Source organism: Aspergillus homomorphus (assembly GCF_003184865.1).
Source record: "Aspergillus homomorphus CBS 101889 unplaced genomic scaffold BO97scaffold_27, whole genome shotgun sequence".
Classification (NCBI taxonomy): Eukaryota; Fungi; Ascomycota; class Eurotiomycetes; order Eurotiales; family Aspergillaceae; genus Aspergillus; species Aspergillus homomorphus.
In genome coordinates, this window is record NW_020291913.1 from 148280 (window position 1) to 160690 (window position 12411).

The 12411-nt window shown below is 53.1% G+C and overlaps 6 protein-coding genes across 6 annotated transcripts; 4 read left to right on the plus strand and 2 right to left on the minus strand.

Moving 5' to 3' along the window:
- Nucleotides 1–1003: 1003 nt before the first annotated feature.
- On the plus strand, nucleotides 1004–2189 carry BO97DRAFT_455119 (uncharacterized protein; the record flags this gene model as incomplete). Its single annotated transcript, XM_025699133.1, has 3 exons — nucleotides 1004–1168; nucleotides 1217–1327; nucleotides 1392–2189. The coding sequence occupies 3 exons, from the start codon at nucleotides 1004–1006 to the stop codon at nucleotides 2187–2189; spliced, it is 1074 nt and encodes a 357-aa protein (XP_025549858.1).
- Nucleotides 2190–2696: 507 nt separating this feature from the next.
- On the plus strand, nucleotides 2697–4887 carry BO97DRAFT_415748 (thiamine diphosphate-binding protein; the record flags this gene model as incomplete). Its single annotated transcript, XM_025696406.1, has 4 exons — nucleotides 2697–2771; nucleotides 2821–2943; nucleotides 3002–4650; nucleotides 4866–4887. 4 exons carry the CDS (start codon nucleotides 2697–2699, stop codon nucleotides 4885–4887), a joined length of 1869 nt encoding a protein of 622 aa, XP_025549859.1.
- A 53-nt stretch (nucleotides 4888–4940) lies between these two features.
- BO97DRAFT_455120 (uncharacterized protein) lies at nucleotides 4941–5612 on the minus strand (the record flags this gene model as incomplete). The annotated part of the gene is made up of 3 exons (XM_025699134.1): nucleotides 5270–5612; nucleotides 5089–5191; nucleotides 4941–5068 (listed from the first exon to the last, which is right to left on the minus strand). Coding segments are annotated over exons 1-3 (360 nt in total), but the record flags the coding sequence as incomplete, so codon positions are not given.
- Nucleotides 5613–6270: 658 nt separating this feature from the next.
- Nucleotides 6271–7050, plus strand: BO97DRAFT_426214 (uncharacterized protein; the record flags this gene model as incomplete). Its single annotated transcript, XM_025697114.1, has 1 exon — nucleotides 6271–7050. One exon carries the CDS (start codon nucleotides 6271–6273, stop codon nucleotides 7048–7050), a length of 780 nt encoding a protein of 259 aa, XP_025549861.1.
- Nucleotides 7051–7578: 528 nt separating this feature from the next.
- On the plus strand, nucleotides 7579–10161 carry lysF (homoaconitase LysF). Its single transcript, XM_025693935.1, has 2 exons — nucleotides 7579–7705; nucleotides 7772–10161. Exons 1-2 carry the CDS (start codon nucleotides 7670–7672, stop codon nucleotides 10070–10072), a joined length of 2337 nt encoding a protein of 778 aa, XP_025549862.1. The 5' UTR covers nucleotides 7579–7669; the 3' UTR covers nucleotides 10073–10161.
- A 1257-nt stretch (nucleotides 10162–11418) lies between these two features.
- BO97DRAFT_406716 (uncharacterized protein) lies at nucleotides 11419–12376 on the minus strand. The gene has a single exon (XM_025695471.1). The coding sequence runs from the start codon at nucleotides 12320–12322 to the stop codon at nucleotides 11459–11461; it is 864 nt and encodes a 287-aa protein (XP_025549863.1). The 5' UTR covers nucleotides 12323–12376; the 3' UTR covers nucleotides 11419–11458.
- Nucleotides 12377–12411: the final 35 nt, after the last annotated feature.

Genomic DNA, 12411 nt, shown 5'->3' on the forward strand with positions numbered 1-12411 from the left:
GCCCAACAAGACATGAAATCTAGACTAGGAATTGGAATGATGGTTATTTGCCGGGTATACGATCCTGGTCTGACTAAATTCCACAACAGGACTAAATAACAGGACTAACCACTACTAGGTACTACTAGCTACATGAGACTAGATGCTTAGGGGCATGAGCGATTCTCCCGGACCACATAGGGTTCTTATCCTCACAGACACTTGATCCACCTAAAGTGCCAGACCCTCACCGCGGAAATCGTCCGGACTCCCGCCCGTCCAACCGCTGGTCTCCACATGCGCACATGATTGATCAGGGGTCATTTCACAACAGCGGAGTGGTTACTTGCAATCATACATGCACATCTCTCCTAATGATACCCAAATTAACAATAATATCATGACAGGTACGCAAGTTTGTAATGGCGCATGCACAAAGTGTCCTTCAGAACCGTCGCAAGTGAATCGGGGTCGATCCCCAACATTTCTCAGGATCTCAAGGCCGAACTACAAACAAGTGCTTCAAACATGTGTGTGGCATTAAAAGGGGAAACGTCCAAAACGGACTTGACCGAGGACCACAGTGCGATGGGGACATGCTCTAGACCCATTTCATCTTTGGTATTTGCGCCACCTCCGAGGTGCCAGCCAGAGTAGGCAGGTCGCTCTTCAAGGTTGCATGCCGACCGGACGGGATATATTAGGTACTCTACCTGGGAGTAATAGCATCTCCTAGCCATTACGGGTGACGTTACGAACTCCGAGCCGGAGTAATCCTTCTACAGCAATTAGATCCTACAGAGCTGAAGGAAGAGGGGTTCATCTCCCAGCCAATGCGTTACGAGCATGCGAGATTGGCGGGCTGAGCCCTATCTTCATCGCGCCGGTTTGATCCTTCGATCCCTTTGCTAGGGCCGAGAAAGAACCCTTTTCTCAGGCCAAGAAAGAACTCGGCGTACAAATCTCTGCTCATCCTCGTTCTCGTTCCTGCTGGCATACTGCTCGAACAAGCAGGAGACTCATTATGCCTCAGGGTGCCCCTGATGTCCCCGACAAGGGTCCTCTGTTCATGAGGGTGACTGGCGTTTTGACCGCTATTGCATTCATCTTGGTCGTTCATCGATTATTGTGGAAGGTGTACAGGGGGACTGCAATTTCCGCGGACGATGTGATTATCCAGGTTTCTATGGTATGAGAGGAAGGTAACCCTGAGAAAGCTTTTGCTGACAAAAGATAGGCCATACAAATTGTGAATACGGTGATGGGCGACTTGGCGTGCCATTATGCCTTTGGTCGTCATCGTGCCGACATCGTCCGATCGGGAGGCAACATTGTTCTAGCGTTGAAGGTACACTCCTGTAAGCACCCTGCTCAATGCGAATGGCGCGGCTAACTGAATTCTATCTACACAGTATTTCTGGCTTTTTCAAATCTTGTACAAAGCTGTCCTGTGCCTCAACAAGCTCAGCTTCTTGGCTTTCTACTTGCGCATCTTTCCCACCCGACTATTCCGCATCATCTGCTGGGTGACGATTGGCATTGTCATCTCCAGCACCTTCGGATTTGTTCTGGCGACGATCTTCCAATGCATCCCAGTCCAAGCCAGCTGGCAAAAGCATCTCCCGAAGAAATGTATCAATAATGCAAGCTTTCGATGGTCGTGGGCCGGCTACAATACGGCAATGGATATCTGGGTCTGTGTCTTGCCGCTACCCGTGCTCGCGCAATTGCATCTGGACCGAATTCGCAAGATCGGTGTGATGCTAGTGTTCTGCATGGGTTTGTTCGTGTGCGTGACGAGCATTATTAGGATGTGGGCGATGGAGGCGAGTACTACGACTCAGGATCCGACTTGGGGGTCGTTCGATGCGCTGCTGTGGAGCGCGATCGAGGCCAGCACGGGAATCATCTGCGCATGCTTGCCCTTCCTGAAGCATTCAGCACAGAGACTGGTTCCCACTTGGTTTGTCTCGCTCTCCAATGGGTCGAGGAAGTCCCGCAGTCGAGCAACGAGAACTCGAACAGGGCGGAGTTATCGTATGAGCCGACTCGAGTCGCAAGAAGGCACTCAGTTGGGGCAAGGGTGGCGAGTGGAGAGACATGAGCCCGATGCCGATTCAGAGAGTGTCGGCAGCCAAGGGGCGATCGCCAAAGGCCAGATCATTCTCACCACCGATATTGCCATGCACAGTGAGCCGGCCTCGAGATAATTAGCAGTAAATTGTTTTCCTACCTTCCGCTTTGCTTCTCATCACGGATCAACAGTAGTCAATTCCACGGGGCTCCTTCTCCGTGTGAGCTAGAACTCAGTTGGTATAATCCCCGGTGAGGAAGGATAGCTAGTGATCCATGCTAGATATTGCATGTCTTAAATGCTTAGCGGCCATGGAGGGGGAAATGGCTCATTGGAGAGCTTAGGGGCGGGACTTGGCAGCTTAGCCTGACGCTACGAGCCCTAAACGCTTAGCTTGACAGGGGGATCAAACCACCGGCCCTTTAGCGCTGCACTGGCCTGATCCACCCTCGCTTCCCTCCTCCTGATGAAGTTTTTTTGCTTTCAATTTCGCAACGAGTGACTGGGCTTGTCCCCAGTGCGGTTAGACTGCATGCTGCCCGAGGTCGGGATTAAGTGGGAATTGCCGTCCCTAGCAGAGGGATAAGAGGCTGGGAGAAGAGAGATCTTTCTCTCGACTCACTCGCACGCAATCAGCCTCACTATGTCTCAAGTTCACGCAGGAGAAGATCGAGTTAGCCCGACCGTGGCCGATGAGCTCTTGGAGGCTCTGGCTCAGGTAGGCCGTTCACCATGCCTGCCACTGAGGTTGCACTGACACCGACCAGGCAGGGGTGGATTATCTCTTCGCCGTACTAGGATCCGATCATCCTAGCATCATTGAGGCGTATGTGCGCCGACAGAATGATCCTGCACGGCAGTATCCGAAGATGGTTCTGTTTCAACATGAGGTCAGCAAGAATCTCCGACCACTGGCTCACCTAGTTCTGACCATTAATCGACCAACAGTTCGTCGCCATGTCTGCAGCCGATGGCTACGCGCGAATCAGTCACCAACCGGCCTGTGTGATTGCCCACGTCGATGTGGGGACTGCCGCTCTCGGCCAGGGGCTGCACAATGCTTCCAGTGGACGGGCACCGGTAATCATTCTTGCTGGGATTGCTCCCTCCACCTACCTAGGGGAAGCGCCAGGGTCCCGATCGGAGCATGTGCAATGGTACCAGGATATTCGGGACCAAGCTGCCCTCGTGGCCCCATATAGCCGTTACAGTGCCGAGATCAAGTCTCCGCACAATGTGTCCACCGTGGTGCGTCGTGCAGTGCTCATGGCCACCACTGGATCTCCGGGGCCCGTTTATCTTACGGCGACACGGGAGATCCTGGCGACACCCCTGCCTTCTGTAGACCATCCCACAGGACACAAGGCCGTGCCTTCATGTCGGCTGGGCTCACTTCCCTCCGAGGTGATCGAGGTAATTGGGACGGCGCTGCTCAGAGCCCAGGCTCCCCTGGTCATCACCGGGTACCTGGGCCGGAATCACCGTGCTGTCCAAGAACTGGTTGCTCTGGCCGACACGATTGCTGGTCTTCGGGTCTTTGACTCGGAGCTCCGTGAGATGAGCTTTCCAGCCACTCACCCAGCGTGCGTGACCCGAGGAACGGGGGCAGCTCCCGCGGTGCAATCGGCAGATGTGATTCTTGTGCTGGATGCGGACGTGCCCTGGATCCCAACTCGAGTACGCCCTTCTCCTTCGGCCCAGGTGATTCACATCGATCTTGACCCACGCAAAGAACGGATGAACATCTTTGATATCGGTGCATCACTGACTGTGCACGCCGAGACAGCTTCGGCTCTGGCCCAGCTGAACACTTACATCTCCGCCGCTCCTCAATTGTCCGGGCTGCAAGCGAGTGAGAACTGGCAAGCTCGCGCACAGGCCGTTCGCACTGCCTACCTCCAAGGCCAGGATCGAATCAATGCTCGTGCGGCTGCACTGGAGTCAACTCCTGATGCTCCCTGTAGCGTGGACTATCTGTGCAGTCGAATTCGCGCACTATTACCCCGGGAGACGACCTTTGTCACGGATTCAGTGACCAACCAGGTTGCCATGACAGAGCAGCTTCGCCTTGAGCGACCGGGCTCGCATCTCACTAAAGGAGGCAGCGGGCTGGGATGGGCGGGTGGAGCTGCCATCGGGGTCCAATTCGCTGCAGCGCGATACCATCTCTCCAACCGACCGGCAGTTCAGCAGAAGACCGAGCAGGAATTAGCCTCAGCGGCACGGCCCTTTGTCTGCAGCATAACTGGTGATGGAAGCTTTGTGTTCTCAGTCCCGACCGCCGTCTACTGGGCCAGTCACCGCTACCAATGTCCCTTTCTGACGGTCATCTTGAACAACGGCGGCTGGAACGCCACAAGCCAATGTTTACGAGACGTGCACCCGACCGGTGTTGCGGCGAGTCTATCGAAAGAAGAGTTGGGCATCTCGCTGGTCGCCGATGGGCCGGATTATGGGGGCATTGCCAAAGCGGCAGCAAACGGAGATCTGTGGACAAAGCGCGTCGACCGCGTGGGGGACCTGGACGATGCTATTACTGAGGCACTTAAGGCTGTGGTGGAGGCAGGCAAATCCGCAGTCTTGGATGTGGTCATTCGGTAGGTTACCGCATGAACGCAGATTTCCTTTATTCTCGATGATTCTCCCACATTCACGCCAAGATAGCTTCAGAATTTCACTCTACCGCCTTTATTGACGCGAGTGGTTGCTGAAATCATGGTGAGTAGTTTACATGAACAGCGACCCGCGGATTAGACAATGTACCGTGCTTTATTAATTGTTCTTTCAATTGGCAGGGCTTTGAAACTAATAGAACCCATGCTACCAGCACGTAGAGGAAGGGGCACTTGCATAAGCGAAGGCGCCAGATAGGTGTGCACTAAGGATGTAGGCTATTCTTCCTTGTCCTGACATTAACATATGTCCCCATGACGAAACCAACCAGGTTGAAATAATGTTCCCAGACATACTCCGGAAGCGATGTCTGCGCGAAACCAAATACCACGACAGAGGTCGCTAAAATAGACACCAAAGACACCCAAAAGCGCTGGCAGCCTTGTGGTAAGCCACTTTCGCATTGGCTCTACATGCGATGAGAGCCAGCGAATACAAGTGCACCCAGTTCTGGGGAGAGATCACCTGTAAAAGATCAAAACTCATTAAAGTCAAACGAAATTAGAGAAGAAGAATCTGGGCCCTTCCCTTCGGAAGGTTTACCAGGAGACTGTTCGTCAAGAATCGGGCAAGGTTGGCCATCAGACTCGTGCGGTCAGCGAAGGCCCTCTGTAGAAGACCAATGAGGATGTGACTGAGCGGTGCACTGATGAAGAATCCGTATAAAGCCATCTTCCACACACGATCTTACACGAGACGGCCTTGTGGCCCAACACTTGCTGTTCAAGATGCCAACGCTTCCTTCAAGCCTGCCAGGAGCGAGGAGGTCACCATCTTGGTCCGCAGCGGACTATTCTGCAAATGCCATAGGTACCACTCGAGACGTCGTCAATCAGCCTGTCCATCCGTGATAGATAGCTCTAACACAGATGTCGCTCTTGTGGTGCTAACATACGGCCAAGTATTTCTCAAGCTGAATTCTCTGGAGGGGTCTTGGGCTCGACTCTACTGCTATTCCTCTATATCTGAGCTTCGCCATTGTGTCGTCAACTGACCGCACCGTCATTGTCTGATTTCCCGACCGGGACAGTACAAGGCGGCAAAGGGACAAAGAAAAAATGGGAATTCAAAAGGCAGACAGACGTAGGAAACAATTGAGATTCGGCTAAAGTATTATAAACAATCAAAACGAATGGCACGGATCCGGTCCTCCACCTACATAATGCGCTGCAAGGAGGTGTTCTCGGCCCCACACTCCGAGTCAATTATGCAGCACTATCACAGGAAAAGAGCTGAAATCCTGTCGCTTCTTGTGCATAAAGATGTATTCAAAGAATTGAGCGTCTTTTAAGTAGAATCAAGCGAAAGCCCGGATTGATATGGTTACCAGAATAACCAGACAAAGAACCAGGCCGTTTGAGTCAATGCAGCAAGAGGAACAACCCTTCAGCTACACAATATAGCTCTTTCTTGAACAAAGATTATCCTGTGGCACAGCCCAGTCCAACAATGGAGGAGAAGATGATAAATAGCCTGGATCCTCGTTCCATGTTACTGACCGTCAACCATCCCAAAGACCCCAATTAAGCCCCCGCACCAACATCATGATTTTCAACATCCACCTACAACAGAAGAAAAGCTTGTGTGGCGCTCGAGTCAGGATTGCCTGGAACTCCGATCGGACCACGACGATTGGCGGTACAGTTCGCATCGAAGGGCTCTACTACGCCCTGACTGCTCTGCACCCCTTCCTTAAGCCTTCTGCCGATGAGGATGGCGATTTTTCCAAATCAGCTAATCTGTCTCTTCCAGGTGACGGTGTTTCCAAGACCAAGATGTTCCCATATAAGTTTCCTGCGTCGTTTCGATCCCGCACTATGTACGCGGAACACGGAGACGACAACCGAGTTGTGGCGTATTTGCCCGGCTATAAAGACACATCTGAGTTGGACCCAGCCTTCTGGTCCGTCCAACAAAACTGGGCTTTGTTTCGTCTGTGTGATCAGAGCCCCAAAGCTAACCGCCTCACGATTGAGGGCCAGCGAGTGCTCTGTCCATCCAAGGTCAGTCGCACCTCGCCCCGAGGCCAGTTGTGGTGTCTGACAGCAAACAGTTCTCGGCCTCCTGTCCGAACCGATGCTTTCGGCAGAATGAGTGGTGGATGTAGCACAGCTACTGGCGGCACGCTTCCGACGACATATCATTTGAGTATGGTCTCGTTTGCGGAGGACGCTGGGGCATGGATAGTCGATTCGGGGGATAATGGGTCCCTTTTTGGGATGATTGTGGCGCAGGATGACGAGAGTTTTACCAGCTATGCCATAAGTGCGGCCGACGTTTTTGATGAATTGCGCGATCGATTTCCTGACATTGTGATTGCGTAGGCCTTTAACGTGGCAAGCAAGTCTGATCGATCAATCTCGGGTCTGTTTTCATTTCTTCGAAAGTATCATTATCAGGATACATGTATACCCGGCGTTACAAGAGGGGAAAGACTAGCCTGGCTACTGGATTCATCTCAGATATTCGTTATAACAGGATTCCTGGACAAAGTGAGGATATAATGTTTGATTTAGTATATATATATATGTATTAGGTATAATCTAAGCACCCATCAAAACGCGATGCAGGGTTCATGGAAATGTCAGTAGTGAACCAGTGAACTAGTCGATGTAGATGAACACTCGTTCGCAAGGGGCAGGTGAGAATATGGCCTCAGGCATTCAGGCACGATGACTGGACTGTGTCGGAAGGTCATGTGACAAACAGCGGAGAATGCTTGGAAATGCAAGGCTGCGAGTGGTTGGTTGAGTCTACCCCAGATCACATGACGTCGACTTACCGGCCTAGGCTCCTTCCATCCCGAGTCCCCCATTGATTGCCCCCTGCGAGATCGGCGCAAGGGGAAAATTCTTCGGTGACTCAACGCCTTCTCATTCTTCCCTCTTCTTTCTTCTTCTCTCCCCTTCGCTCCTCTCCGTGTTCGATCGCATTGTTGAGAGCATGGCTAGGCAGATCTGTAACCTGCTGCGCAGGCCGGTGAGTAACCCTTTCTCCTCTCCATCTTGCAATTCCGCCTCCTGATACTGATGATGCTCTCCCCAGCTTCGGCTTCCGTGCACTCCGGCGCTCGGGGCTCCCAGCAGGCGAATTCCTTTTCAACTTCGATCGGTCGCATCACCCCTCCCTCTTCGCTCGATCCGTTCGCTGAGTACGACCCCTATCGCCCGGGCAGATGGCTTCCACTCGCAGCAACAGAATATTCCCGCGACGCTTCCTTCCGAGAACCGGACGCCGCAGACATTGACGGAAAAGATTGTGCAACGCTATGCCGTCGGGCTTCCTCCAGGAAAGCTGGTGCGGAGTGGCGACTATATCAGTCTCGCGCCTGGGTACTGCATGACTCACGACAACTCGTGGCCCGTGGCCCTGAAGTTCATGTCGATGGGCGCCACACAGGTCCACAATCCGAAGCAGATCGTCATGGCCCTGGACCACGATGTCCAGAACACCAGTCCAGCCAACCTCCAGAAATACCAACAGATCGAAGCGTTTGCTGCCAAGCACGGGATTGACTTTTATCCTGCGGGACGGGGTATTGGGCACCAGGTGATGGTGGAAGAAGGATACGCGTGGCCGGGTACAATGGCAGTCGCCTCGGACAGTCACAGCAACCACTATGGCGGTGTGGGCTGCTTGGGAACGGCGGTCGTCCGGACAGATGCCGCCAGTATCTGGGCTACATCGCGCACATGGTGGCAAATACCCCCGGTGGCGCGGGTCACCTTTACCGGAACGCTCCCAGTTGGCGTGACTGGTAAGGATGTGATCGTTGCCCTGTGCGGACTGTTCAAGAGCGATGTCCTAAATCATGCGATTGAATTCACCGGCTCAGAAGAGACAATGGCCAGCTTGCTTGTAGACAGCCGGTTGACGATCGCAAACATGACCACGGAATGGGGAGCGCTTACTGGTCTCTTCCCGATTGATACCACTCTGAAACGCTGGCTGCGCTACAAGGCGACTGTGGCTGCGTTGTCGGACGATCGAACCACTCGCGAGCGCATCACGCACGAGAGAATCGACGAGCTGTTCGCCAACCCCCTCACTGCGGACCCCGATGCACAGTATGCTAAGCAGCTGTATCTCAACCTCTCCACCCTCTCGCCTTATGTTTCCGGTCCCAACTCGGTCAAGGTCGCCACTCCCTTAAACGAGCTTGCCGCTCAGAAGATCAAGGTCAATCGCGCCTACATTGTCTCCTGCACCAACTCGCGCGCCTCGGATCTTGCAGCAGCCGCTCAAGTCTTCCGCGACGCCAAGAAGGCGAACCCGGATGTGACCCCCAAGATCGCTGATGGCGTCCAGTTTTACATCGCGGCCGCATCTGCCCCCGAGCAGGAGGCGGCTGAAGCCACGGGTGACTGGCAGATTCTGCTTGACGCTGGCGCGCAGCCGCTCCCTGCCGGGTGCGGTCCCTGCATCGGGCTCGGCAAGGGACTTCTGGAGCCTGGGGAGGTCGGTATCAGTGCCAGCAATCGGAACTTCAAGGGCCGAATGGGCTCGCGCGACGCGCAGGCTTACCTGGCGAGTCCCGAAGTCGTCGCTGCCAGCGCTCTCAGCGGTGTCATCTCTGGACCCGGCGCCTTCCAGGTCCCCCCAGAAGAGTGGTTGGGAGTAGACTATGGATTCGGTACCGGTGGGGAACCCACCACCGAGCAGCAGCTCACCAACCTCCTGCAACAGATGGAGTCGTTTATCGATCGGGTCGAGTCTGTCCAGGGTGCATCTGAAAAGTCGGCCACGGAGATCCTCCCCGGTTTCCCGGAGCGTATCAGTGGCGAGATTCTCTTCTGTGATGCGGATAACCTCGACACCGACAGCATCTACCCCGGCAAACTTACCTATCAAGACAATGTCTCGAAGGAGGACATGGCCCGTGCCTGCATGCAGAACTACGATCCCGAGTTCCACGGAATCGCCAAGCCCAGCGACATCCTCGTTGCCGGCTTCAACTTCGGCTGCGGGTCCTCCCGAGAACAAGCCGCGACCGCCCTTCTCGCCAAGCAGATTCCCCTTGTGGTCGCCGGTAGCTTTGGAAATATTTTCGCCCGGAACAGTATCAACAACGCGCTGATGGGTCTCGAAGTTCCACGGCTCGTTGAGCGCCTGCGCGCAGCCTTCTCTCAGCAATCTACCGCATCCGGTACGGAGCGTCAGCCCACACGCCGCACCGGCTGGACGTTGACCTGGGACGTGAAGCGGAGCCTTGTTGAGGTACAAGAGGGTGAGGGTGGCGAGAGCTGGACTGAGCAGGTCGGCGAGCTGCCAGCGAACGTGCAGGCTATTATTGCTGCTGGTGGTCTCGAGGCATGGGTCAAGGCGGAGGTTAGCAAGTCGGCGTAATCGTGTACGTGATGAAAGATTACGATGATTTTAGAACGCATGTAAATATCCTTAGCGTCATTTCAATGTGAACTATCTGTATTAGTATGGCAAGCTATTTCCGGGGGCGTACCTTCAATATCGCATCTTATGCCTTATATCCTATGCTTCTCAACTTTGCAACAAAAACCAGAGCCTAGTGCAAAGAGAAGGGCTATGCGAATAAGAGCAATTATCTTTTCCTTCGGTTATCCTGCTATAGCCAGATAGGCACCTTTATGATCTCAAGGCAAGCAATATTTGGGCCAGCAAGAGTTCTGCCGGTGTGGGTCTCAAGTTCTAGCGTTGTGATAGCCAAGCCAGCTGGTGGGTGGCTCTGCCTTCGTCATCTACGCACTCGAGCATCCGCAAAGGATAGATGAACAGAAACGACGAAGTGCCACTGACCTTGAATTCAGACACAAAATTATGAAAATGATATGCCGCACAATCATCAGAGTGCAGCGTTCAGTGGGAAGACACAATGGGTCGCTTTCATCATCAGCCTAAAAAGTACAAGAATACTTACCCAAATTTTGTTTCTTAGCACAGCACCGCGGACACCGGAATTAAATGCAAAAACAACCGCCGCTATATAGATATGAGGTGGGGAGGTTCAGGCTCCTTAGCTCACTCAAACGAGTTGAAGAATCAAGATACCACACCTGATGACCATCTATCTCAGAACATTCAATCTTTACCACCGCCCCAGCCTGACTAGACAATCAATTTGAGGCGCCTCTGAGAGTCGCGATTGAATCAAGCAAATGTTCATTCTGCTCCAAGGCGAGCAGGTCTTTAACCCTTATATCCGCACAAAGCTCTGTTTGTACCTGCAGTCGCTCCCCAGGTGCCAGGCCAATATTCCTTACATCTTGGCTAGGTGTTCTAGACGCTAACTTTGTCAGTTCCAGCTTTAATGCACTGATAGCAAATTCTGCCACTACCAGGGAGTTATAATAGCTCTCGCCGCGAGGTGATGCCCGCAGAGCACTGAGTGCACAAGCTTAGGCTTTACAGAGGCTGACAGAGCTAAAAGTGAGGTTTGGGTTCTGTTTGTGTATCCCGGCAGGACGATTGGATCAGAATCAGCAGGGTGTTGGAATAGCATGTTGAAGTAGCAGGATTTTGTCAAAGAAATGCCTGCCTAGTGCAGGCCGTCAATATTGTTAGCAAAATCAAGATAATGATCCTAGGAATTAGATACTTTACCGGGAGAAGAAGCAGTGGACAACTCATATTCTTCGAATTTTACTATATGTTGTAGACAGGGCTTCAGGAACGCATTTGTATATCGACTGAATATTAAGTATAAGTAAGATATGTAGATTCAGCTTCTAACTACAATCACGGCGATTGAATTGTACGCTATGGATAAGGCTGCCGCTCGTAACCAAATCCTGAGCTGTTCAGTCTTCGTCGATGAGTCACCATGCTTCTCGCCTCAATTCTCGCCCGAGTTCCGTCTGTGTACAGTACCTGGTCTATGCTGGTAAGACCGAGATACTGTTCGCACAGCGGATAATCCTCGGTTTGCGCCACAAACCTCACTAGGGCGTCAAGCTCCATTCGCATACACCCATCGTAAAACGGGCCCTCATCATAGTCGGAAGCTTCTGGGTCGTGCTCGGCGACATCCAGGATGTTGATGTATCCGTACGGTCCGGCCCAGGAGCCGGAAGAAACCTCGAATCCTCGGGGTCCGGTGGTGGCCAGGATGGAGCGAATGCATGGCTCGTCAACCATGAGCGGGTAGCCGAAGCGCGGGCAATTGTCAGGTCTGAACCCGTGTTGTGCCACCCACGCACGGTGCTTCTCGAAGACAACCCCTACGCCCACCCCGTCTAACGCAGGGTCCTCAATGATGACGTTCCTATATCCTGCTCGTACAAGCTCATAAGTATCCAATTGGCCTAGCAGTGGTTTGTGACCGCGAGTGATAGGAGGGATCACACCACCCCAGAAGTAATGGTCGAGCTTAACCAGAGCAGCGTGCCAGTCCTCTTGGGAAGAATACGTAGTCCGGTAAACAACGTAGCCCCAAGGCCAGGTCCGGTCGCGAAATGCCCACTGTTCAATGATGGAAGGCAGCCACATAAACCATTCTCTCTGTCGAAATCGTTTCTCACGGTCCTTCGGTGACTCCTCGGGAGGAAATTCTGGGTGAGCCCAAGGTTCGGCCCAGGATTGATGGTGAAAAAGAGAGCCATTGCGGTCGGGCGATGAAGCCATGTTTAGTGATGGTTTTATGCGACGTTCTGGCTCGAAGAACAAAGGTTCAAGCAGAAGATGGAAAAAGATCAAAGAAGGACAAGAGGTTG

Bases quoted from the DNA above. Each gene is read 5' to 3' on its own strand.
- lysF (XM_025693935.1), top strand. From the start codon at position 7,670: ATGGCTAGGCAGATCTGTAACCTGCTGCGCAGGCCG. The intron at 7,706-7,771 runs GTGAGTAACCCT...TGCTCTCCCCAG, and splicing joins GTAACCTGCTGCGCAGGCCG to CTTCGGCTTCCGTGCACTCC.
- BO97DRAFT_406716 (XM_025695471.1), bottom strand. From the start codon at position 12,322: ATGGCTTCATCGCCCGACCGCAATGGCTCTCTTTTTCACCATCAATCC.